Raw genomic sequence first — 27,876 nt, forward strand, 5'->3', positions numbered from 1 at the left:
ATTCTCCAGCCCCAACATGTGGTTTCTTGTGCATATTCCCAACTCAATTAGGACTCAAGAAGAGAGGACAGATGTAGCAGAATCTCCAAAACCTCAACACAGATCTCTACCATTTCCACACTCAGGTAAAAGAAATGGGCTCTGCATTAAGTCAAACACAAACATGAAGCAATCAGAAACTGCCCCCTTCTAGAAAGTAAATCCACACAAGCCTAGTTCACTACTGTGTAATCTTAGCCAAAGCTCAGATTTCTGTGGCAATCCACATAGTTCTATGTTATCTAGAACTCATGCCAAGAGTCTTGGTAACAAGGTACCCTAGTGGTCTGGTGTTCTCCAAAACCAGCAAGACAAATAAAATGGGAAGGGAAAACCAAGCAGAAGAAAATAATTCTTGATTTGCACCCTCAATTTGATCAAATATTTCCATCAGAGGTCAGAAAACTATTTTAAACCCCAAACAGGGCTGGGGAGAGGGCTGCCAGTAGAGCGCCACTGTGTATTCACAAAGCCAGGTGCCCAGTCACCAGCACCTACATAAAACTCCCACAATAACACATGCCTGTCATCTCAGGATGTGGAAGGCAGAGTCAGGAGCATCCCTGGTGTTTGCTGGTCAGTCAGTCTAGCCAAATAAACTTCAAGTAGTTACAGGTGCTCTACTTAAAGCAACAGTAGTTCCCTCAGAGGTGAGAGATGAGAAAGTAAAGGGGTCACAGCACACTGGGCTTGTAACAAGGTGGGGATTGGTTGTGTGATCCAAGTCTCATTTCTGTGTGCATGTGTGTGATGTGTGCTCAAGTGTCCCATGTATGCCTTGTCTATAGCCAACACTCCACTAGGGTAACTTAAAACAAAATAGGAATTTATTTACAATAGCAAAGATGTCAAAAATAACAGGAACAATATATAACAAATCCAAGAATTATTTTATGAAAAAGGCAAACAATATATACATGAAACAAAAGATAAAAACAAAATCCATAGGGCAAACTTAACTTTGACCTCCTAAAAAGTTGTAAAATGCAGCAAAATGTCCTTTTTAATATGAATTACTTTATTAACTCTGGGCCAATTAAACACACACAAGAACACACAATTTTCAGTCCTCTTATCAAGTCTTCCTACGTTTGAGGAATGCAACACTGGGGGCTATGTAAGAGTAGGAGGGACAGGCTGTTCAGCCGTGCACTGAAGGATGTACTTAGTGACTGACAAGACTCAAGACTTTTACGGAAAGGACAAAGCCAAAGTCTCCAGATTCGAATTTATTCTCACTGCGCCATCCCTAGCTGCTTTTGGTGAGCTTCTTGACTACTACACAGTATCATACTAAGTAATCTTTCAGCTCCTCAAGTGCTCTAGGATCACTTTCACTAACCTTGAGCCTGCAGCAGAACCACCTGGGGAGCTTGCTGAAACACAGGCCGCTGGGGTTCATACCTTGTCCCAGCTCACTGGGGACTGGACTAAGAGGGCAGGCTACCTTGCCGACAGGCATTATTCTGACATGGATCCTCTTTAAGATGCTGACTGAGCTTGCATTTCCTTACACAAATGTAAGATTTTGCAGGAAATTAATCCCGAGATCCCTGGCAACAATAAGGCAGCACATTTTAGCAGAACGGGTGAGATCAGGTTTGCTCAGACTCACAACTGACTGACTTCCACCACATTCTCGTGGACACGTGGCTCAAGGTTTAGTTATTTGTCACCTCATCTCTCAGACCAACGCTGGTTTCTAGATTACAGAATCTCATTGTTAAAATCAAAAGTGCTGCACATTTCTCAGGATTCCTTACTTTTATCCAACTTGCAACTCTCACTACTACAGTGACCATCCTCCAAGATTTGAGTCTACTAGAGGCCTCCAACCTGGGCACAAATGGGTAACTAAAAGGTAGGGCCTCAGATGAAATGTGTTGTGAACTGATAATAAAACAAATCTTAAGTGCTTTCAAACCCACTTTATGGATGGGTATTTTATAACAGGAATCAGAGATGCTAATAAAACAAATCATTTACAAAGATAAAAGAAAAAATGAATTTCAAGGACATGCTCATCAAAGGACTCACCAATCACCTCTTAACTTCTCAATGTTACTTGCAAATTCACAGGACTGAAATACCAGTATTTGCATCCAAGTCACAAAATTCAAAGCAATCAAGCATTTTGCATTCCACTGCTGCATAAAAGGAATTAAGAAATAGGGGGATGAAAATAATCCACTGCTTTTGATGTTTATTAGGTTTACAAAAACTGTACATTTTCTTTCTTAAGAAAAAGCTTTAACTTAGTACTGGTATCAAATAGACTGAACATTCGTTAACAGGAAAATATTCTGATTTTTATTTTTGCACGTTATTCTCAAGTACACAATTACAATAATGTCACACATCCCCTATATGATTTTCTTTTTATGTATTTTACTTTTTTTACAAAGTATACAGAGGGAGGGACATACAATATTTAATAGGATATTTCTACAGAACAATAACTTATATTATGTCCTTGTAAAAATCTGTACCTCTTTAAAACATTTAACTGAAACACCCTTTTTTAGCTTTGCTAATCAAAATTGTTTTAAGAATTAAAACTAGGTTGTAACTAATGTCAGTACATAACAGTGACTACTTCATTTTCTTTTTATACAGACACATTTTATATTCACTTGACCAAACCCTTAAATACCTTTTAAAGGCTTCAATATTGTGCTTTAAAAAGAAAAGAACTGTGTGGTTCCAGATTATGTAAAGAGAAATATAAATTGTGTAAAGTGTTGTTCCTTATCTTTCAGTTTATTTAAAAAAATATATGTTAAATAGTCCAATCATTTGTTCTGTACTGATTGTAGATGATTCTTAAATTTCATAAATTTCAATGTCAGGTGTTTTACATTACTTCTGGGGAAAAAAATGAAGTAGATTTTAAAAGTTCTCACAAAAAAAGACAGCTTTCAAGAATAACAGGGCAATAAAACAAATCATAGTTGTGATGTATTTTTTTAAAGCACATTGCGGAGGCTACAAAGGCAAAAGGATTCCCTAGCAGATGGAAAACCTAGGGAATCCTGCCTTGGCATTGACTGGCATTGAGGATGGACTTCATACCAGCCTTAAGAATTTGATTTAGAACTAGACTAAATCAATCTAGCACTTCAGAGGTTTGCCAAACACCAAATACTCAAGACATCTAACCCCAAAAATATAACTTTTGAATACAAATCTTGATGACAAAGAGGAGGATGGAAGGTCAAAACTAACGGCACGAAAGGGATGGAGCACCATAATGAGGCAGCAAGGCAGCTATCGAGTCGGAAGAAACATCTAAGTCTCCCGTGATGTGCCAGACCCGTGTGCCAACAGCCAATTCCAGGGACTCTAGAAACGGTTTTCCAAAAAGACATCTTAACAAAAATCTTAATATCCAACTTATTTTACAAATTTCATCAGCGATCAGACCTGTATGTTACAAATTGCCAGCTCTCAAAAACAAAACTGTGAAAGACTTGGTAAGGATCCAAGTGAGGCCTCAGACTGTTCACACACTTGGACCACACCTCTATCGTGTAATCCAAGACAAGCGAGTGTTAAGTTTTTCAAGTTAACTAAGAACTAACAGAGCAGGCTCAACTGGCCGAGTCTAAGTCCTTCTTAGCACCCGTTCACTGGTCCACGGAGCCATCACTCCCTTTCTGTCCCCCTCGCTTGGTCAGACAAAAGTTCCCTCTCCGGCTTATCAGAGGGAACTGGAGGATTCATGTCTGGATACCCATAGCTTTTCAGAAAAATATAAAGGCATGGAGTTGAAACTGTATGAAAACATTGTATCTATAAACATCTTAACCTCTATTTTTCAATTATTTTTCAATTACCAAAGATATTTAAAAGAAAATACCTTTACTCTTTAAAAATACTAGTGTCCTTATTTTCCTTCTAATTCTTCACCTGAGTAGTCTCTCTGAAGAGCAAGACTTACAAAATGCTCTCTCTTGCATCCCTGGATCTTTCACGTTACTGTAAATTTAATACTTTTCATTATAGATTTTAAAGAACTACTACTGGGGGTTGTGTGTATAAGTATGTAAAATAAGCAATACACACAGATACATGTTACATATATATGTGTATATATAGATAGATATATATAATTCAGGGTACATTTACATATATAAAGTTGCAAAAGATCCTATGAGCCACAAGTTACCCCTAGGAGATTCCAAAATGCAGTCTTCAGTTAAATTTCATTTGGAGCACACAACCATTCCAAGACAAAGCAGCACAGATAAAATAATCAAAATACAACAGGATCAAGCAAAAAATTTCAACAAGGTTTTCTAAGAGTTTACTACACTGACAAAAGATGTAAAGAAAGAGTCTAAAGAAAAAAAAGTATATTTTCTCCACTAAAAAGGAAAAAAATCAGAAAGAAAGGTAAACACAAACCCAGCTACTGCTCTTTTTACACAGCGATGCCAGGGACACAAAAGTTCATAGGAAAACTTTCATTGTCATACAGTCTACAATACTAAGCAAGACAAGTAAATGACTTCCATGTTACGAGCATGAGACCTCACCATACAAAATCTCCCATTCCATTAGATGTCTCTTGATGATTTAATTGTGAGAAATTTGTGAGACATAAAGTCCACATGAATCCTTTCAGTTACCAATGCAGAGTTACCATGAGTTAACTGGTCTTACAAGAGTACCATCAAGGTAAGCAAGGTAAATATTTTAAAATAAATATAAAACTTCTAAGATAGAAAACTTCAGTATAGAATCAGGGATTACTTTAGTAAAAGCAACTAACTTGTTGCTGCTTTTTCCCATGTATTAAACAAACTGAATAGAATTCAGAACACACTATTGAACAAAACGTAAAAACAGTCAACTAGAAGCAATAATCCTATTTGTACACAGCATAAATCAATATACAGTATTGTATGTGAACAAGACTGATTGGCTTTTAAATGAATTTTCTGTTTCAAGGCCAGTTTCTCTACAAACAGCTATGAAGAGTACTGTTAGGGCAGGCCAACTTCTTTATGATGTCGCATTATGTGCTGGTTCTTTTCCGAGGGTCTTCGGAATCCTTTCTTGCAGTACTCACAGCGGTGAGGATAGTCTTTTGTATGAATGGAGATAACGTGCCGCTTAAAGCCTGAGGCATCTGTAGTGCTATATTCACAGTACTCACATTGATACACTTTCCGGCCACTGTGGGTCTTCATATGCTTTTTAAGCTCACTTTGTTGCCGAAATCCCTTTCTACATCTCTTACACCTAAATGGAAGGTCCTTTGTATGAACCGAGAGAATATGGCGACTTAGTACAAACGGATCTGCAATCTTAAAGTCACAATGTCTACACTGGTGCATTTTTTTACCCTTGTGGGCAGCCACATGTTTCTTGAGTTCTGAAGGCCTATGAAAGCCTTTATCGCACATGTCACACTTATGAGGATAGTCCTTCGTATGAACTGAAATTATGTGTCGTTTCAAATCACTTGAGTTTGAACTCTTGTGGTCACAATGCAAACACTGGTGAGTTTTGCTCTCTTGATGGATAAGAGCATGTTGTTGCACCTCTTTGGTATCTGAGAAAGTCAGAAGACAAATGTCACACTTGAATGGCATCTCTTTACTATGCTTAGTTTTTACATGGGTTTTCAAGTTAGAAGAGTCTGCGGACCTGTATTCGCAGTACTGGCATTCATAGGGCTTTTCTCCAGTATGGATTCGCATGTGCTTTTTGAGCTCTGACGGATGGCGGAAACCTTTGCCACACTCTACACAAATGTGAGGAAAATTCTTGCTGTGGACTGCCAAAAGATGGCGATTCAATAGGCCTTGTTCAGCTGTTTCATATTCACAGAACTTACACTTGTGCATTTTGTTGGCTCCTTTTTCCTTATGCACCATTTTATGAGTAAACAAAGCCCCAGCATGAGAGAAATGCTTCCCACACTCATCGCATTCTATGGCTTTCTCTGCCTTGCTGGTTAGCTTGTGGCTCTCCAGGTGATTGTGTAAACTTAGCTTCTTGTTGGTAGTGTAATCACAGTCAGTACAACGGTACTTTTTCTTGGCAAGGTGTTCAGGATGGTTTTTCATGTGTCTTTTCAAGAAACCTCTCGATTTAAACTTCTTACCACAAATCATGCAAGGGTAGACAGTCAGAGGATGTCCATCTGGGCCAATAATTATTGCTAAGATAGGAAAGGAACATAAGTGATCAACACATGCTAATTTAGTTTCTTCCAAACTCTCAATGTGTGCTCTGAACACTACAGTCAAGGGCTCCTCATCTGCCTACATGCTACACATTCTTTTCTTATTTTCAAGCTAAGATACACAACAACCTGGCCCTAAGAACTGGACTGCATAAAACTAGCCTTTTCCATTTTAACAAAAATCAATTAATAAATATGTAATTCCTATTGAAAAGTAAGCCTCATCAATTTAGAAACCTGTGGAAATTATTCATATCAAGTTTTTTAGTTAGAACATTATGCTAACTTTTAATAAAGCTTAAATATACCAATAAAAGTCTTAATATGAAAATTGGTATATAAGAAATAAGCTAGGGGCTGGTGAGATGGCTCAGTGGATAAGAGCACCCGACTGCTCTTCCGAAGGTCAAGAGTTCGAATCCCAGCAACCATATGGTGGCTCACAACCATCCATAACGAGATCTGACGCCCTCTTCTGGAGTGTCTGAAGACAGTTACAGTGTACTTACATATAATAAATAAATAAATCTTAAAAAAAAAAAGAAATAAGCTACATCATACAAACTCAAGTACTTATTGTGTTGCTCTGTCAATCAGGCCCATTCTATGTTGAAATAATCATTCTTTAATATTAATTTTTTTAAAAAATGAACAACTGCCAACATGGATAAAAGGATTGATTTCTGAGTTTGAGGCCAGCCTGGTCTACAAAGTGAGTTCCAGGATAGCCAGGGCTACACAGAGAAACCCTGTCTCAAAAAAACAAAACAAAAAGGCAAAACAAAAAATAATTCAAGTTTTAAACATTTTCATCCTCCTTTGATCCATTTCCCGCTCCTTTTTAATCAATAAAATCATTCATGAATATCACCGAATTCTGAAATTCAATACACAAAAGCTCCACATAGTCTAGCCACTAAAATGCCCTCACAATACCCCTGTGGATGCACACCAGCATTGCCTGAGAGCTTGCGGAGCACGCTGCACTATGGGACTCGCGCGCGCCCTCACCTGTTTGGTACTGCCTGGAATCAGGTCTTCTCCTTTTCTTTGGTTTTTGTTTAGCCAGTCTGCCGAGGCCAGCAGACTCATCTATGTGCAAGAGGGCACTTGCAGTGCCATTCCGGTTTTCAATTCCATCAGAATTATTACCTAACAATGTGTATTAAAAAAACAAAATCATACAGTATTATAAATTATAAAGAATTAGGAATTCTTTATTAAATCCCACAATGAAAAGCCATGATACTCATGAATGACAAAAATACCCAACTCTAGAGTTTTATGAACACACTCATTATAGTAAGGCCACTGGAAATGCCTAACTTCCAAAACGAAAACATGCATCAGAATTTTCCTCCATGGGTCCCATGCTACCTCCTAAGACTTTAAAGCTATGGACCTGATACAGTTAAGCTGAAATATTCCAGCTTGAAAGCCTGTATATACTTAATACAGTTTATTTCCTTAAATAATGTAAACAGGAGAAATGTCTGTTTAAAGTCAGGACAAAAAAGTAGTTTTATAATCCTCCTCGGCTCTTGTTTAAATCAAATAATCCTTATATAGTACTAACATTTCAGATTTCTAAACCTAAAATCACAAAAACTGCTTTTCAATCACAAATTCATGTCCAAAGAGCGGCTCTGTGACTTACCGTAAGCAGCTGCCCATGCAATCGGCATGAAGGTTTTCATTTCGTTGTCCTCCACTTGCTGTTCATGCACTGCGGCTGCGGCTGCAGCTGCAGCATCCTCCTCTCCAACAATCACTTCCATATAAACTTCATCGGCGATCTCAGCGACATCTAAGTAGAAAATTAGATGAACTTCTCTGACCAAGTTCTCAGAGCTCATAGGAAAGATACTTTCATTTGAATTCAGCTAATATGCAAATAGGAAGCTAAGCATTAGCTAGAATACAGCTTTTGTAAAATAAACACTTGCTGAATACTCTTCTCTTGGTTTTCACCATAATTTAGTTTTAAAGTAGCAAACATTCTAAACCTACAGGAGTAAATACTGATTCCCTGAGAACATGGCAGCATAGTAATTTCTCAAATGATGCCGCTTACTTCCTTCAAATACTGACCATTGAAAAGAGACAGAGAAAACATTAGGAACATAGAAAGAGCATCTACTTACTCAGTTCTTCTTCTTCTTGCTGAGAGTCGTTAACAGCCATATAAACCATCTTTTCCCTGGGAACGCGAATACTATTGTTTGGATCAAGTAGTTCAACTCCATGTTCATTCTCTGGCTCACTTTCGACGATATCTACAGTTCCACCTATCAAGGAAAACAGCAGCTTTAAGAATCGATTTTAAAATTTCATTTCCACTTCTTCCTTTTTCAAATATATTTCTCTGATACTATGCTAAACTTATTTATCTTCAGAAAAGACTTCACATCTTCTCAGTCTAAATAACCCAAAACAATTAGACTGAAGCACTGCTCAGCACCGCTCACCTAAGTCATCTTCTCCAGGATCAGCTTTAAAAATGTACACCTTGATGACTTCAGGGCAAGTGCCATCCACTTTACAAGGATCAATTTCTGTCTCGTTGTCCATAGTCAGTCCAGATGAACCATCATGTTCTATTTTACCAGCATCATCCACTAAGCAAGCAGAAAATACAGCTCAAGTAATAATAGAAAATGCTTAAACAGAAAGTTACTGTTTGAGTTCTGCTAACAAACATTCTCTTTCACTTGAGTCACATAAAATTGGATGATTTTAACCTAGACAAGTAGACGGTTCAATAAATACTAAAGACTTTTAAAACTGAGATCAGATATTTAAAAAAGTATTACTCACAGGAAAAAAAATTGCCTTGTAGCCTGGAAACTGTAAGTAAAAGGATGTATTTAGCCTTTGCTAAACACAAGTAAAAGCACTCCTACATTTAAAATAATCTCTTAATAGTTAAGGTCTTCACCTTAAATAATGTTCTAGTAGTAAAATGAAGACCATGGTCTTCATATGAATATTTCATAAACTCAACTTCATGGTTACTATTCTTAAATACTATTTGATGTGATCTATTTTCATCAGAATACGTTTAAAAATAAAGAAAGCATGACTGCCAGAAAGGATGGAGAATGGAAATTCTAATTCAAACTGCTTAAAACTTATAAAATGCTGGGCTCAATTACACATACCTTTACCCTAGCATTCAGGAGTCAAAGGCAGGCAGGTCTCTATGAGTTCCAAGGCCAACTTGGTCTACATAGGGAAATCCTGTCCCCCCCAAAAAAACAAAAACAAAAAATCCTAAACAAACAAACAAAAACTTGTAACATATCTTGTGTAAGTAACACATACATACAATTTTAACTTGTGATTTTAAGTCAAGGTCCTTGGTAATAAATACTGCAATATATAAATTCAAATACACTCTGATATGTACATCTGTCCTCTTGAAAGACAAAAAGAGGCCATAAGAAAAAGAGAAGCAAGAAACAAAGGAAAGAAGGTAGAAGATAGGAAGGTGTTAAACAGCAAACTACACTTTTAAAGGCTTGCTACAAGTCACCAAAGTAATCTGTGTTGTGAATGATTTGGAAAATAAAACACAAGAAAAATGATGTCAAACAGTGTTACTCTAGATCTAAAAAAGAGACCAAAAATGTAATTGCCATTATAAGTAACCTTATATCACACATTATTTAGAGGCATCTCTGGCAATATAGAAAGTGTAGTAAAGGTTAATAAAAACTCAGCACCTAGGCCAATTTATCATAAAAAGTTAGACTTATCAATGTTAAAGCTATCAAAGAGACGTGACCTGGATGTGGTAGCACAAGCCTTTAATCCCCATACTTGGGAGACAGAGACACGCACATAGATCTCTGTGAGTTTGAGGTCAGCATGATCCAGAGCAAGTTCTAAGACAGCCAGGGGGCTGTACAGAGAAACCCTGTCTCCAAAAAAGGAAAAGAGGGAGGGAGGGAGGGAGGGAGGGAGGGAGGGGAAAAGAACGAACCACAAAACTGCTCTTTCTGTTCTGAGCTCAACTAACCCTTGTGGCCCAGCTTGCCCCAAGTGAAGGGAAACAGGTCCAAGTCCAAGGTCTATAAAAAGACCTTAAGGGAATCAGCAAGTCTTTCCCTTTCTCTTTTAGTTCTCTTCCTGGTGTCCTCCCACATGTATCTGTTCTCTTTCTGGCTGGACATTTATGTTTTACTCAATTCATCAAATGGTGAATTGTAATTGTACATCATTAAGACCTTGCATTAGGTATTAGGAAATACCAATATGATGGAGTAAGTCTGCACTCCAGTGGGAGAGATGACTATTTTAACTGGAGCAATAATAAATATAACTACTGTTTATTGACTAAGTACTACTTACAACAACCTTGTGAAGCAGAGTACAGTACTGTTGACATTTGACATCAGAGCAAACAGAAGTCTAGAAAGGTTGACTATTTGTAGTTACACCGAATTTAAATCTCAAACCACATGAGTCCCGGTCTGTGTCTGTTAATTTTTGGTCTCTAGAGTTTGAGATGGATATTAGCAAAAGCAATTACATTGTATCAAAAACTAGTGAATGGTTTAACTACCTGAAGCTATTTTTTCACCAGAAATGAGATTTACATATTTACTCTTTAGGTACTTAGTATTATTGCAACAAGGCTAGATGGTGGTGATTCTTATCACTTTCAACATTTTAAATTTTGGACCATCTCTTTTTTTGTTTACAACTAATACTAATTAAAGCAAGACATGACTCATGCTTGTGGTGTCAAAAAGACCTGTCATGCCCTCTATCAGGTTCAAAACCTGCACTTTAACTAAGCAAAATTCTTATACACAGACACACACAACAAAACAGCAAAAAAAAAAAAAAAAAAAAGAAAGAAAAAGCTGGGCGGTGGTGGTGCATGCCTTTAATCCCAGCACTTGGGAGGCAGAGGCAGGCGGATTTTCTGAGTTCGAGGCCAGCCTGGTCTACAGAGTGAGTTCCAGAATAGCCAGGGCTATACAGAGAAACCCTGTCTCAAAAAAATCAAAAACAGCAAACAAACAAACAAAAAAAGGCAAGAATATACTGACAATTTGTCAACCTGATTTCTGACTTATTTACCTAGAATTAAGACATTTTAAAAAAATCTTTAAAAATGATCTCTTTAACAAAACAAAACAAAATCAAAACAAAAAAGGTCAGGCATGTTGGTGCATACCTTTACTTTACTCCCAGCACTCAGGAAGCAGAGGCAGAGGCGAGAGGCAGGTGGACCTCTAAGTTTGAGGCCAGCCTGGTCTACAAAGCTAGATCCAGGACAGTCAAGGCTACACAAAGAAAATCTATCGAAAAAAAAAAATCAAAGACAGCCAGAGTTCCTGTCTCAAAAATGACTAAAATGTTTATGTGTATCTTTTTTTATTTTATTTTATGTATTACCACTGCTCTCTCCAGACAGCACCAGAAAAGGGCATCAGACTCCATTGCAGGTGGTTGTAAACCACCATGTGGTTGCTGGGAATTGAACTTAGGACCTCTGGAAGAACAGTCAGTGTTCTTAACCACTGAGCCATCTCTCCAGCCCGTTTATGTGTATCTTATTTGTTGATAAATTATTTTGCTTTTCCTTGTGTCATTTAAACAAACAGAAAATGAAGGTGCCTTATGGAGAAAGGGCAAGCACCTGTGAACTCACATTATAGGAGGAAACAGACACTAAGCTCTCTAATCCAATCTTTAATAAGAAGTTCATATAGAACATGAAAGAGGATCAGCATCCAAAATGATAGTGCTTCGCTGTACACTAAGAGGTTCTATGTAGACAAAGGAGAGATGATACCTCACTGAAACTGAAACAAAGAGAAGGGCACTTACTTCATTCAGGTAAAGGACAAACTACGAACACTGGTACAGAGACAAGAAACTGTATGAAAGGACTGAGGGCAAAGTGTGTCACAAGGCATGGTGGGGAATACAGCCAACTGCTAAACTGAAGTCAGATCACAAAGGGCCTCCCGCACATGGCAGAGAGGCTCAGACTTGATCCTGGAAAGCTGGAAGTTTTTCAATCAGGTCAGATATTAAAATCTCTTGGGGAACTTGAGGGCAGGGGTGATTCTCTAACCAAGCAATTCTACATAACATAATCCAAATGTAGGGACATAGGATCTAGAAAGAGGAGAAAGGGGGAGATTGGTTTTAGAGGTACCCTAAAGCCCTAACCCTGGCCAGAGGCGTGACAGCATCTGCTGTAAGTGATGAGATCAGAAGCCCATTACTATACCATCTTGCTGAACTCAATTAACACACAAAGGGGGGAGAGCACATATTAGTCTGCTATAGCAGATGACAGGCACCAAAGCCTTCAATACAAACAACAAATAGTAGGTATAAGGAAGAAGGCTAGGTTGGATACCTACCTGGGATAAGCAGGATTTGGGGATTTGGCTAGTAAGCTACTTCCAGAAGAATATGACAAAGGAATATAAGTCAGGAGGTTGAGTATACGAGTGGATGAGAAGGTAACAGAAAAGAGGTAAAGGAAGGCTCTCTTTTATTTGTTTAAGACATATTCTTACTCTGTAGCCCAGCCAGGTATGGAAGTCTCGATGTGGCCCAAGCTGGCCTTGAATTTGAGGCATCCGTCCTGCCTCACCCTCAAAAGTACTGACATTGAAAGTCCTGTGCTAGGCTATCAAGATGGCTCAGCAGGTAAAGGTGCTCGCCACCAAGCCAGATTTTGATCCCTGGAAGGAGAGAACCAACTCTTGCAAGTTGTCCTCAAATTGTGGTAAACGATATGTAAATGCACCCAGACACAAACATAGGGAGATATGTGCCAACATACTCCGCAGTGGCTAGTGTAATTAAAGTAGTAAGAATTTAAATATTCTTGTAGAGTGGTGGTGGATACCTTTAATTTCAGCACTTGGGAGGCAGAGGCAGGTGGGTCCTTTTTTAGTCTGAGGCCAGTCTGGTCTACAGAGTTAGTCAAAAGGACAGTGAGGGGCTACAGGAGAAACTCTTGTCTCAAACCAAAACAAAAAAACAAACCAAAAAAAATGATTTTAAATATTCTCACAATCTAGATAACTGAATCACTGGTCATTTTCAAATTTCAAACAGTAGCCTCAGAAATCTCACGAGGAGGAGTCCAGAATACACGGGTATCATCATCGGGGCAGTTATTTTTAAACAGTTCAAGAATGATGAAGCTGACCTAAGCTCTGAGCCAAGTTTCACAACCTGATCCTAAGCAAGGCACTCAGAAAGCTAAAGCTACATAATGCAAAACTGTCTCAAAAGTCAAAATCAAAACAAAAAATGGGCTGGGGAAACGGCCTAGTAGTTAAGAGCAATTGCAGTTCTTCATGAAACACAGGTTTGATTCCTAGCAGCTCTGTCAGGCAGCTGCCTGTAGCCCAAGCTCCAGAAGGGGTCTCTTCTGTCCCCCTAGCACGTAAGTAACATGCACCCAGACACTGACACACACACTTAAAAGGTGAAATAAAATCATTCATGGAAAAAAAAAAAACAAGCAACAACAAAAACCCCACTTCATTTTAACTGGTACTAAAAAGTCAGATATCCTTCTGGTTGCAAAGTGCAAGGTCAGACTTGCTGTTTTGACATGCTAGCTTCAATGACTGGAAAACCTAGCCATCTTAGAACATGCAAAATGTCATACACTCACCTATAATACAGAATTTTAAAAACCTGTTTGCTTTCATAAATGGATGGGAAGATGCATTTCAAATACCCTGACTTCCCTGATAACAACTATTTCTATTACTATACAAAAGTAGAATTTACCTTCAGATTTTCACCTTGAGAGCTTGCCCTACCTACTCAACCTGTGAAATTATTCTGAATATAAATTATTACAGAAGAGATTTTTTAAAAGAACACTTTGATGGTCCTGTTAAGTACTCAGGATTTCATTGTAATTTTAAAGCTACTATTAAAAATGAAATTTCTAAAAACAAAGAAAGCTTTGATGAAGTTGAGTCATCCTATGTATGATTTCTGCCTAAGTGTCTTCTTTAGCAGTCATGAGAACTAGTACTTTAGAATAAGGCTTCTCTAAAATAGAAATACATAATTTTTTTAAATTAAAATTACTTCTAATAATAACTACCATTTGCATTGCATCTTGCTATTTCTTTCATGTTTCTATGAAAGTTTTTTGCTTCATTTCCCAGATAAAGAAACCAAGGCTCTGAGATGGTGTATAACTTGGTCAGAAGTCAGTTAGCTAGTGAAAGATAGAAGGAAGTGCAGAAACATGCCTGCCTTTAGAACCCAGGCCTTTATTTTCATCTCCTAGTAGATACAGAAAAATGTTTAGTGTCTGAAACTCAGTATTTAAAAAAATTATCAATAATCCCAAGCTACCCAGGAATTCGCTCACTTAATTTTTTTGTATTTTTTTCTTCTATTCTAAAAATTGATACTAGCAAATCATCTTCCCATCTTGCCCAGCATTTGACCTAAAAACCGAAATAAAATTTTGGGAAATAATTTCAATATTAATAACAGAACTATAGCAAATATAAGCATGCTTTATATGGGTCCAAGGAAGCCTCAGTAAACCCATCTGAAAACTGAAAACTAGAGATGATTACTTGCAGTGACAGTAGATATAGCATCTAAAAATTACAGGACACTGAAGTCCATAATCCATTAATTTATTGTAGATGCCTAATTTAGAATGCCTACACAATATTCTTACTTACTCCCTCTCAGAGAGAGAGAGAAAATGAATACGGGGCTAAAGAGATGGCTCAGCCAGTAAGTACTGACTACTTTTACAAAGGTGCTGAGTTCAAATCCCAGCAACCNCATGGTGGCTCACAACCATCCATAATGAGATCTGATGCCCTCTTCTGGTGTGTCTGAAGACAGCTACAGTGTATTTAGATATAATGATAAATAAATCTTTTAAAAAAAAAGAAAATAAATGTATGTCTATTTCTTTATACAGATGTAACAGGACCAACTCTACCTGTGAATTTCATCTACAGAAACAATTTCAGATAGAGGAGCAAAAAGAAAAGAAAAAAAACTCTGAATAAGCTTTAAAGATGCAGTTTTAAGGTGATTATAATAACAATGTTCTGTATACTTAAAAGTAACTAAAGAAATAGATCTTAAGCACTATCAAGACAAAGAAAATAAATGTAAAGCAATGCAACTTTACTATTCAATGTAACCATTCCACAGTTCCTCTACTTGCTTACTACAAAACCTCTGCCATTCTTAAAGGTCTGAAGTCAATATAGATTTTATGTTAAAATACAGCTTTATGAACCATCTTTGCTAGAAGGTAGAAACCAAGAGAAAAACACTAACAATTTCCAACACGTTACAATGGTTTGATTCCAAAGTGGACTGTTTAATATTATCTCTCTTTACTTTGAAGAGAAGAGATGATGAGAAGGGGGAAAAGTTCAAAACGTACAATAAATGTACAATAAACATACAATAGACAAAAATGTACAATAAAGAACACAAAAGACATAACCAAAGACACTATCTCTATATTATAGCAATAGGACAATAGCATGAGCCTAGATAACTGTTTAAATTAAATAAACCTTTACTTTCTTTTAATATGTATCTTTTAACAAGAATAGAGTGAATATAATATTGAATATATTTAATATGTAAAACATTAAAATATGTCAAAATATATTAAAATACATTTATTTCTGCCCATATTTACTTTTTCAGGGCCATTAATACTGACTTCAATCAGAACCCTAGGACCTAAAAGACAGCGAAATATAAATAAAAAAAATTTTAAAGCCTGGATTCTGCAATACTATACTTGGTAAGCTGGTCTCAATCACTACTAAACTTCTCTATTTTAAAATTTGTCTTCTAAAGGTATTCTAAAAGAGCAATAAAGGTGAAAGCCAGAGGGGCAGAAAGCAGAAAGAAGCCCGAGTGCTGGCCCCTTCACAATCTGGGAGCTAGCCAACTATTTCCTCTAACCTTGGTGCTGAATTGTCTAGTCTTGTTATAGAAAATCTGGCATTGGCATTTAAAAATAATGTTTTGGGCCAAGATGGCTTAATGGGCAAAGGCCACCATTAAGGCTAACAATCCATGTTCTATGCTTGGAACCTGGACAATAATAATTGTTACAGGATATTTGAGCCTACTTCTTGTTAGGATATGGCTCAGCCCTTAGCACACACCTTTAATCCCTCTGGCTAGAATACAGACACACCTTTAGTACACACCTTTAATCCCAAACAATGAAGGTAAAGTTAGTTTATAGAAGGAAGCATCCATGTTTGAAAGTGATGTCTAATTGAGTGACAGAAAAAGTGATGAATCAGAGAAAGATTTGGTAGAATAGGATCTGCCCAACACTCAAGAGAAGAGAGAGGAAAGGGAAGCTACTTAAGGGAGAGACAGACAGTACAGGAAGGAGAGAGTACAGTACAAGATACAGTAGAGTTCACGGAGACCATAGAGTAGAGCAGCCCAGAGAGGGAGGAGGAGAAGGCAGTTTTACAGAGACAGACTGAAAAAAAGAACAAGCTGGACACATGTAAAAACAGAAGGAGCCAGAGAAGGAGGAAGGAGCCAAAAAATGAGAACAGACTGCTAAAGTTAGTATGAGGCCAAGAGGAGCCATTCAGGACAAAAGAGAGAAGCCAGATTGAATCAATCAGTTTGCAGAAGAGTTTTGAGCCAGAACAGCTATGTTGAACCCGCCAATCAGAGCTCGGAAAGAACTAGAAAGGGTGAGTTTATTCAACATTCCAGGCCTAGATTAGATTGTATGGAGGCTAGAAGCTTTCAGGACTAGACCTAGACTAGCCGACAGGGGCAGTAAGCCTCCCAGATGACAAATACACCAGGCAAATAACAGATATTTTTACAGGTCAAGAACAGACTTCCACAAGATGTCCCCTGACCTCTACACAGACACCATGGCACACGCGCGCGCGCACGCACACACACACAAAGTAAAATATTTAAAATGAAATTAAAGGGGCTGGAGAGATGGCTCAGTGGTTGAGTACTTCTTGCTCTTAAAGAGAATCCATGTTCTGCTCCCAGCATACAACAGCCATCATAGCTCCAGTTCCAAGAAACTCATGCCCTCTTCTGACCAGAGTGGGTACCAAGCACACACATGGTGTACATATATGTACATGCAGGTAAAATACTCATAAAAATAAATCTAAAACTTTTAAACTGAAATCAAAGCATTATTTTTATACTGTAGCATCTTACTAATGATTTACTAATTTTTATACTAGAGTATCTTCACTCTTCATCTGGCTGCTTAACTCACTTCCATTTTAGATTATTTATCTAAGCTTCTTAAACTAGCCCATGTCCATTAACCCTCTAGCTTATTCTTTTTTTTTTTTTTTTTTTTTTGGTTTTTCGAGACAGGGTTTCTCTGTATAGCCCTGGCTGTCTTGGAACTCACTTTGTAGACCAGGCTGGCCTTGAACTCAGAAATCTGCCTGCCTCTGCCTCCCGAGTGCTGGGATTAAAGGCTTTTTATTCTTTTCCCCCCTTTGGCTTATTCTTATTCTGTATTGGTAGATATGATTGTTTATGTATTCTCGGGCCCAGGGGGTGGCACTATTAGAAGGTGTGGCCCTGTTGGAGTATGTGTGTCATTGTGAATATGGGCTATAAGACCCTCATCCTAGCTGCCTGGAAGCCAGTATTCTGCTTCATTCTTCAGATGAAGATGTAGAACTCTCAGCTCCTCCTGCTCCATGCCTGCCTGGATGCTGCCATGCTCCCACCTTGATGCTAATAGACTGAACCTCTGAACCTGTAAGCCAGCTCCAATTAAATGCTGTCCTTTATAAGCCTTGGTCATTGTGTCTGCTCATAGCAGTAAAACCCTAAGACAGTAGATGAAGATGTTCCACAGGGAAAACAGCTGTCACACTCAAACATTCCTCTCATCTTTTGTCTTTTAGAGAGGATTCTCAATTCTACTAACATTTTCTCTTTCTGCCTAAGACACAACTAACAGCTATCCAAACACTGTGACCCTAAACACCAGCCGCTCCCTCTTCTCTGCATCTTATTCCACCTATTAGTCTTCCTTTCTCTATTGTCAAACTGGCCCTGTCCACTAGTTTGTCCCTGTACCCATAAGCATGTCTGAGATTCACCATTTCACTAACCATACTATTGCTTCCTGTCCCTTGATTAACCATAATGGCTTATACAAAGTGTTTACCCCTAATTTCACTTTCACTGACTTCTCAACCCATTATAGTTCAATTCTTCTATCTCCTACCCACTCTCTCGTGGTTTACTGAAACTAATCTAAATACCAACATCCTTACTGCCCACCAAGAGTCTTTCTTCTCAGTGGCTGACACACGTTCATGACATTCTCTGTGTCCTCACTTGTGTTAAAGACTCAGTTTGTTATCGTGTCTTCTGCAAACCTTCAATTTTCATTTCACCTTACCTCCTTTCTAACAAGACCTTGTCTCACCTTGCAGCCTAAGCTAACTTCAAATGCCTACATCATTTTATACACAAAAGATCTACACTGACACTTTGTTTTCAAGCTAGCACACAAACCAATGGGTTTCTTATGGCATTTCATACACATGTATAATACTGTTATTCACCCCACTTCTTCATGACCCACTTGTTGTTAGCTGTCTCCCTCTCTCCAAGTAGTCCCCACTTCTGCTTTCACAGCATATGTATTCCATTTTCCCCTTTCCCTTCCCCTTCCCTAAAGAATTTGTCCTTGGGGCTAGAAAGATGGGTCAGTAGTTAAGAGCACTGGTTGCTCTTAAAGAGGAACCAAGTTCAGTTCTCAGCATCCACACAGTGGCTCACAATCAGCTGAGCCAATATACCTTCTTCTGACTTCTATGGGCATATGTTACACATACATACAGGTAAAAAATTCATATACATAAAATAAATCTTTAAAAGGGGGGAGGTTCTTCCTCCCTATCAGTGTGGAGACTCACACCATTGATCCAGGCACTTAGGAGGCAGAGGCAGAATATCTGAGTTTAAGTTCATCCTAAACAGTTTAGCTTCAGAACAGCCAGGGCTACATAGAAAGACCCTATCACTCACAAAAGCTCGTCCTCCCTTTTCATGGTCTCTTTCTACTTTTTTTAGTTATTCATTTTATGTACTTGTCTGCATGTATACCTGCCTGCCAGAAGAGGGCATCAGATCCCTTTTACAGATGGTAATGAGCCACCACATGGTTGCTGGGAATTGAACTCGGGACCTCTGGAAGAGCAGTTAGTGCTCTTAACCACTGAGCCATCTTGCCAGCCCCCTCCCTTTCTACTTTTATGACCTATGACCTACCTACTCCATACACAAATTTCAATCTGTAATGTAAACATGAGAGAAAATGTAGTTATTTGTCTGAGTCTGACACACACATCTTAACAAGATAATCTCTAGCTTCATGCATTTCCCCGCAATTATTTGATTTTTCTCTCAGCTTTTCTTTGTCCATTCATTTGCTGATGGACATCTAGCTGGTTTTATTTCTTAGCTCTTTTGGTACAGCGGTAAACTTTGCCGTGTAGGTTTCTGTGGTACACTGACTCAAGAGTCCTTCCTCCATGTAGATACCCAGGAATGAGTGAATGAATGAATATATAAACCACACACATATCACTCTCACACACACACACACTCAAGTCCATAGTAACTATATCCCATAGTTAACACTCTTTTTCTGCAAGCATTCTCTGGGAAACACCAACCACTTATATGAGATACTTCCTATCTTTCCGTTACTTTCAATTTCTCCTCTCTAAAATGTCAAATTTATATTTTCAACTGCCAAGAAAACAAGCATGAGACTGTCTCCAACAAGGAAGCACCTCATATTTTTAGCAAATCCTAAATCATTCTTACCCCCCAAAACCTATTACCTTTCTTGAATGATTATCATGACCCAATCTTACAACCTAGAAACCTTAAGGTCAAACACCAGTTATCTCTGCATTATCTTTCTCCATCCAAGTCCCACCCAGCTCATTTGAGACTAAATCTCCTCCATTTTACTTTCTAATCTCAACTTCAGCTCTCCTTGATCTTCTTTACTATTAAGGTCTTTGGGATATTTATTGTCATTCTGTTCTTGAGACAGGTCTTCCTGGCCCTAGAATGGAATCTTCCTAAATTCTGGGATTACAGAACTACACTACCACACCCCAACTTGAGGTACTCTTTCTTATATGTGAACCACTTCAACTACTGTCTATCCCTAGTCTCTTGTCCACTTAATCTCTACTGCTACAAGGATTGCCTTACAAAATAAATTTAAAATTGAAATAAACTACATCACATATTCTTTTGCAGACCAGCAAAAACTTAAAAAGAAAAATACTGCCTTGTGTTGGTTAGAATACAAAGCAAAATAGATAATCTCATAACACAAGAGGACTTATATTAAAAATACATTGAGGTTAATATAACCAAACTTATAAATATGCCTCATCTTTTCTAAATTTGTGTTATTGTCTGTGTGTATGTGTTTATGTATAGGGAACACATGTGTGGAAAAGAGGGAGATTTTGGGAACTCAGTTCCCTCCTTCCATTGTGGATTCCAGGGACTGAACTCAGATCACCATCAGGATTATACAAGACACAAACACTTTTGCCTGCTGTACCATCTCACTGGTCCCAAATGTGTATACCTTATAACCCAGTAATTCTATTTCTGGAAATTAATTACAAGGAATGAAGTACAGAGATGTCAGCACATCTTAAGTTTCTAGGAAAGGCCAAGAGGGAAACCACCCACAAACAAACACAGGCACACAAAGAAACATGGCTACTTTTTTATAATACATGTGATGTGCATGAGTGTAAGAGTGTGTGTATGTGCATATGTGCATGTGTGTGTGCACACGTGTGCGCATACATGCAGGCACATATGCACATGTGTGTGGAGACCCAAAGTTGGTATCAGGTCTGTTCCTGTGATTGCCGTCTACTTTATTTATTGAGGCAGGGTCTTTCTGAACCTGGAGCTCACCCACTAGTCTACTTAGCCAGCTTGCTCCCAAGGAACCTGCATCTTTGCCTCTTATCTAAGATCACTGTTGGCCACCATGCTTGCCTGGCTTTTATATGGTTTCTGAGGCTCCAAATCCCATTCCCCACACTTATATGGCAAACACTAATCCAGTGAGCCATCCCTTCAATCCCCAAAACCCTTTGTAAAACATAATGTCTTCCACTCACCCATACCCTTTTCCTTCATCTTGGAAAGCTAAAATTCATCCTTGACAAAGGTAGGCTACTCCAGTCTCCACAAAAATTCAGTCACAACTCTGCATCACTCTGTAACCTCCCTCCTACAGTAGACTGTAAGCCCTGCCCCCTAGGAACAGTGACTTTCTCTACTCTGTGTATTTAGAACTCATCAATAACTGGAGCACCTACAGCAATGTAAACACAAGTCCTGTAAATACATGCTAAATAAAGGTTTCCTTTTTACAAAGACCATTTATTTCAAAAGTCCTATCATAACTTGAGATGGTATTTTATTTTGCAGCCCAGGTTTACTTCAAACTTGTAAAGTCCTCTTTCCTCAGCCTGTTTAGTGCTAAGATTACAGATGTGCACGTACCACCACACCAGGATGAGAATATCTCAATAACTTTAAAAAGATAGTTTCTTATAAAATGCTGGTAGACTATATTATATGGTATACTAATTTTATATATGAAAACAACTGGGTAAATTTATAAATAATTTACCAGTTCTTATTTATGGGAGTTGAGTGCCTTAAGGAATAAGAATTTATACTGGGTTAGAACTGTAGTCTACCTAAACTAGAACTTGATATCTGAAAGTAGTACCAAGAAATGTTTTAAGACAACCATTCTCCCAGATGCCAACTTAAAACATTTGGAGGTATGCCACCAAAACACCTCAGTTTGCTTTAGTGCTCTAATATATTCATCATGCTTGAAATCATGTTGCAGTACTATGTTCTTTATTTAGCATGTATTTATTTAGCAGTACTTTTCATACAAAGTACATTAAGTATACAAGAACCTAAGTTCATACTTCAGGCTTTCTCTGACCAGTAGTTTGTTTGCTGTATCTGTAAGTATACAAGAATATTAGTTTGGTCATGGGTCTTTCCAAGTTGTTTGAGGACACTAAGGAAAGCTGGTGCACATGTGTGTGTCTATCCCTCCCTACCAAATGACATCCTTCATGATTTCAAAGTTACATTCTGTCTTTCTATAACTGAAGAAACCTTTTCTATCTTATATAGAAACACGTCAACTATTTCACTCTTCACAAATTTCAGTTACCTTACAGTCTCTAAACCAAAACTCCTTTTACAGAGATATATGTCATTGTTTTGAGACAGGGTCTCACTATGAGAAGCCTTAGCTGTCCTGGAACTCACTATATAGACCAGGCTGGCTTCAAACTCATAGAGATCTGCCTGCCTCTGCTTCCCAAGTGATGGATTAAAGGTATGCATCATGATGGATTAAAGGTATGCATCATCACACCTGGACAAGGTATTTTTATACATTTCATTTTAATAGACATTTATTTTCACCCCTGGTGTATGTTAAACAGCCTTCAGAAGTCCCTGTGAGAAACACTATACTCCCCCCAAACTTACAAGAGATCATAAGGTAGTCCTCACAGTTGTTTTTCTCTTCATCCTGCTGGTTCACAGGGATCCCGTTGGCATCTATGACTGCTTCAGAGGCACAGTCTGCTACCAACACTTCTTCTGAGACAACATCAGCAGCCAGAGGATCTGTGACGATTTCTGCTTCTACTACACTATCATGAACCACATGTTCAACGTGACCAACGTCAGACACATGTATAGATTCACTTGTCAAGACATGTTCTGGCATAGATATTGAGGCTGAAGTAATATCAGAAGCTAAAACATCATCTGGAACTGTGCAATGTGTTAAAGAAACTTCTTCGGTTACATCTGAATCCAGCACTTGTTCAGGGATGATGACTGTTTCCGATACATCTGCTTCGTCCATGATATCTGTACACTGGACATCTTCTATAACAACATCCTCAATAACATCTTGGATTACAACTGAATCTGGGTCATCAGGAACATAGTTATGTACGGTTATGTCGGAATCCACAACATCTGACACATAAACCGTTTCTTGAACTTCCACAACAATTTGATTACCATCCATGTGTGTAGCACCAGCTCCTAAAAAATAAACAAACTCATAAGTGTGGTAGTTTGAATAAGAATGGCCCCTATAAGCTCATATATTTAAATGTATTTGAGCAGATTATAAGGATTAGGAGCTGTAGAGTTGTTGGAGGGTGTATGTCACTAGGGGTGGGCTTTGGGGTTTCAAAAGCTCATGCCAAGCACCAGGCCTAGTGTGGATTTGTGCATGCAGGTGTATGTCTATCTCCTCCTCCTAACTCTCTGCCTGTAGATCAAAATGTAAAGGTCTTTGCCTATGCATCAAGATGCCACCATGATGATAACAGACTAAACCTCCGTAACTACAACAAGCCCCCAGTTTAAATGCTTTCTCTTAGAAGAGTTGCTGTGTTCATGATNTGTCTTTCCNGCAACAAAACAGTAGCTGAGGCAGTAAGTAAATAAAATCGTGAATTTCAGCACTAAATACATTTTTCAACCAGCAAAATTATTATTCAAATTCTCCCAAGATACTACAGTACCTTCTCACTTTTCTCAAACATTTAGATTCCCTTTAACCTATTTTTAAATAAAATTAGAAAGACACTTTTTAGGACACTCTTATGTATTCATCTCAAATCAATAGATAAGGAAAATCAATGATAATAATACAATTGAGACAAAGAAAAAATCTCAGTAAAATTCTGGGCATGCTGATACTCATTAGTTACTTGAGGCATGGTTATTAAAAACTACGGGTGGCAGATGGGTCGGTTTTCTCTGTTATATGTGTTCTTCATGTATTTTCCTTCTTGTTCTACCTCCCTTCCCTGAACTTGTATTTTTTTTCTTATTTCCATCTTTCCCGGGATTCCTTTTTTTTTTTCTCCTTCGCTTCCTTCATATCCTTCTCCTTTTGCTCTGGTATCACGAACATTCTCTACCTATGACTACAGAATTTTAGAATTTGATCTCTATTCTGGGACATAAGAAGACCAGGGCATACACAAAAAGAAGGACCAGAAATTTTGGTCTGTCTCTGTGGGCAGACAGTGTATAGAAGTGCAACGGCTGAGAGGCAGTGGGACAAAGGTAGGTAGCAGAAGGAACCTACCCCAACACTCAAGAGGCAGAGGCAGGTGAATCTGTGAATTTGAGGCCAAAGTTGTTCTAGGACACAAAAAGAAACCCTGTCTCAAAAAAAAAAAAAAAAAAAGCAAAAAATGTAAATCACAGATGAGGGGTTAGACAACAATGAATAGTTTTGTGATCATGAGCAAGTCACTAAAAATGAGAAAATCAGGAAAACGAGAATAGTATGTGCCATTGTTGCCCACAGAGACAGACCAAATTTTCTGGTCCTTCTTTTTGTGTATGTCCTGGTCTTATGTCTCAGAATAGAGATCAAATTCTAAAATTCTGTAGTCATAGGTAGAGAATGTTCGTGATACCAGAGCAAAAGGAGAAGGATGTGAAGAAAGTGAAGGGAAAAAAAAAGGAATCCTGGGAAAGATGGAAATAAGAAAAAAAATATATAAGTTGGAAGAGAAACTAAGGAGAAAAATCCAGCGTGTATTTGCTCTTACTTGTGACAAGGAAACCTAGCTAATGCCCTGAGTGGTAGAGTGAAAGACTGTTTCATTTTGGTCCTGATGAACACTTAAGGTATTTGTTTATCTTAGCAAGTCACTAAATCTGTCAGGGCCTCCCTTTTTATGTCATAATCATAATGAAATGTCTCATTACAGTTTTTCAGAACATTTCCCATATACTCCCATTTGATGGTCACACTGTGGATTTTTCTCCTTAGTTTCTCTTCCAAGAACAATAATTATGTTTCAATGTTCTAATAAAGAATTATAAACTATCACTATCAAAAGGAAATCACCAAACTTGAAAGCCTACCCTATGAAAAATGATATCCTCACCTACTAAATAGTTAACTTTCTGATGAACTTGTTATTTAATACACTACAACATGATCACTGAGATGAATGAAAAATTTGTTAATATTTTCTAATAAAGACAGTTGAGCTGTCCCCACGTCAGTGCTATAAATTCCCCTTGCACACCCCAGGCAGTGAAGCACGACTGTCTTCCTGCACAGAGGGAACCTATGAGAAGTTTGAGAAAGGAGGACAGTGTCAGGATGTGGAGGACCCTGGGTGAGAGAAAATGCATATATCACATAATCTACATGTGTGGTACGTATTCTGATGCAAGGAATAAATGTCACTGCCAACTAAGAATGAGATGAGACATGACAGGAGAATCAAGTGGTGAGGATGTAGTCAAGGAATATTTTTTCAAAGACAAAAAGAACAGAATTCATAACTGATCAAGAAGATGATAATAACTAAAGAAAACACTAAGAGGCTGATATTACTGTTGTCTGAGTGTTCCTTATATAAAATGCCTGAGGCCAGGCCAGGAAAGCAGCACACACCTGCCATCTTAGAACTCAGGTGGCTGAGGTAGAAGGATACAGAATTCAAGGCTCAACCTGGATTTTAGAGGCTGTCTAAAAACTAAAACAAGATGCTTGAGAACAGGGGTGGTTAGCATAGCAGATTTTTCACCTTTTAAAATATTCACACATTCATAATGTATCATTGGTAGAGATCCAAGTAGAACCGTGAAATTCATTTCTTTGACATACACTTTACATATATAGCCTAAAGGTCATTTTACAGAGTACTTGTTCATATGCACGTGCCTTTACTTCCACCCATGACATGATGCGAGGTGTAGAACTTTCTTTCTACTCTGGTGTCATGGCAGTACTCTTAAGTTTCGGGTTTGGGAGCATTTGGGATTTTCAGATTACGAATATTCAATTTATACTGACAATATTAAAGCTCCTTATGAAAAGGCCCAATTTAAGAAGAGAATGATAAATGTGCTCATTTTCCATTTGTAGATTTTGAAATCCAAACATGACTAACAATGTGAGAGTTTAGCAATTGGAGCCATAACAACCTCCCAATGTGGCAGATAAAAAGTACAGCAATCCAAATATACCTGTTGCATCAAAAAATGAGTTTGGTGCTTGTTGTTGTAATTCAAGTCCATCTTCATCCATGGCCTTTAAATTCTCATCAGCCAGAACACCTAAATCAAGGGAAGCCAGTATTAGTTTTGGTATCCTTTTTTTTAATGTCACATTTTCATTTCTGAATGACTTGAGTTATACAACAGATGAACATCTACCTAATATAAACATATAAATTCAAAGGACCACCTTTATCCAGGCTCATTTTAAATTGAGATACATGCCAAGTACACACCTATAATCATGGTATTTGGGAGCCTAAGGCAGGAGACTCACAAGTTAGAGACCAATCTTGGCTCCACAGAGGGTTCTAAATCAGTCTCAGCTACATGATAAGTGAGGCCCTGTCTTAATAAAATGAAAATAAATTCAGAGCTGGGTAGTGGTGGTACATGTCTTTAAACCTAGCACTCCAGAGGCAGAGGTAGGCAGACTTCTGTGTTCGAGGCCAACCTGGTCTACAAAATGAGTTCTAGGATAATCAGGGCTAGTCAAAGAAACACGTCTTAAAAAAAATTCAATAATCTTAACTACTGAGTTACTGCCCCAGATCTAAACGCACACATATTGGTAAATGTTCACATATATGGAAAATCTTCATCCTAGTTGTAATGGTACATACCTATAATCCTAGAATTCAGGAGAACCCCTAAATATTCAAGGCCAAACTGGGATACTTAACAGGATTTTTATGTTTCCCTTCCCTCCCCCAAAAGCCTTTAGTCAGCACCCAGGATCAAGATATAGAGCATTTTCAGGACCCTAGCAGTGTCATCTGAGTAAGTGACATTACGCTCTCACAGGATTACTTAACTACTTGTTTTGTTCATGTAGCCCTGGCTGTGCCGGAGCTCACTCTGTAAACCAGGCTGGCCTTGAGCTCAGAGACCTGCTTGTTCTACCTCCCAAGTGCTGGGATTAAATGTGTAAGTGACTGCTGCCAAGCAACGGATTTTTTAAAGGTTCAACCAAATTCATTCTGCCATGCAAAATTTCTGTGCAAGTTTCTGCACTACTTCTCTAAACTTATGAAGTCTTTCAAACACTATACTGAACAATCATAGAATCACAACATACATGATTATAGCAAACACAATTATAGCAAGCACTTTTCTTAATCCTCTGATTTATGCTGGTTCAATTTTCACAGTGTAACTCTTTTGACCAAAGGTGATTAGCACTAGCTATGAAATGGTTTAAAAAAACAGTAAGTACATTTTTAGTCCAATAAAATAAAATTTTACCCTTGAAAACCTGAAATCATGAGCAAAAATCAGTTATCTGCTCCTTTCACCATCCCTCTCTCTCACTCTCGGTCTGTCTCCATCTCTAGGCCTAGGCTGCTAACACAGGAAGTGAGGAAGGTCATTTTCCTACTCTGGCTTAGACTAGTAAAATAAAGTTTACAAAGAAACAAACAAAAAGTCAACTTAATGTCCTGAGAAAATAGATGAAG

The 27,876-nt window shown here is 38.1% G+C and overlaps 1 protein-coding gene across 9 annotated transcripts in view; it reads right to left on the reverse strand.

Moving 5' to 3' along the window:
• Nucleotides 1-844: 844 nt before the first annotated feature.
• Zfx (zinc finger protein X-linked) overlaps nt 845-27,876 on the reverse strand; it is a 48,126-nt gene continuing 21,094 nt past the window's right edge. For 3 of the 9 annotated variants that reach the window (XM_029534044.1, XM_021188676.2, XM_021188674.2), the window contains 7 exons: nt 26,390-26,479; nt 22,853-23,422; nt 8,704-8,853; nt 8,380-8,523; nt 7,893-8,042; nt 7,247-7,387; nt 845-6,211 (listed from right to left, as the gene is read on the reverse strand). In XM_029534044.1, the coding sequence (XP_029389904.1) occupies nt 5,028-6,211; nt 7,247-7,387; nt 7,893-8,042; nt 8,380-8,523; nt 8,704-8,853; nt 22,853-23,422; nt 26,390-26,450 (2,400 nt within the window). In that variant the 5' untranslated portion in view covers nt 26,451-26,479 and the 3' untranslated portion in view covers nt 845-5,027. The remainder of the gene's footprint in view (nt 6,212-7,246; nt 7,388-7,892; nt 8,043-8,379; nt 8,524-8,703; nt 8,854-22,852; nt 23,423-26,389; nt 26,480-27,876) is intronic. The other 6 variants (XM_029534045.1, XM_029534046.1, XM_029534049.1 and 3 more) reach the window with 4 other exon arrangements.

The sequence above is a fragment of the Mus pahari genome, chromosome X (assembly GCF_900095145.1).
Source record: "Mus pahari chromosome X, PAHARI_EIJ_v1.1, whole genome shotgun sequence".
In the NCBI taxonomy this organism is placed as follows: Eukaryota; Metazoa; Chordata; class Mammalia; order Rodentia; family Muridae; genus Mus; species Mus pahari.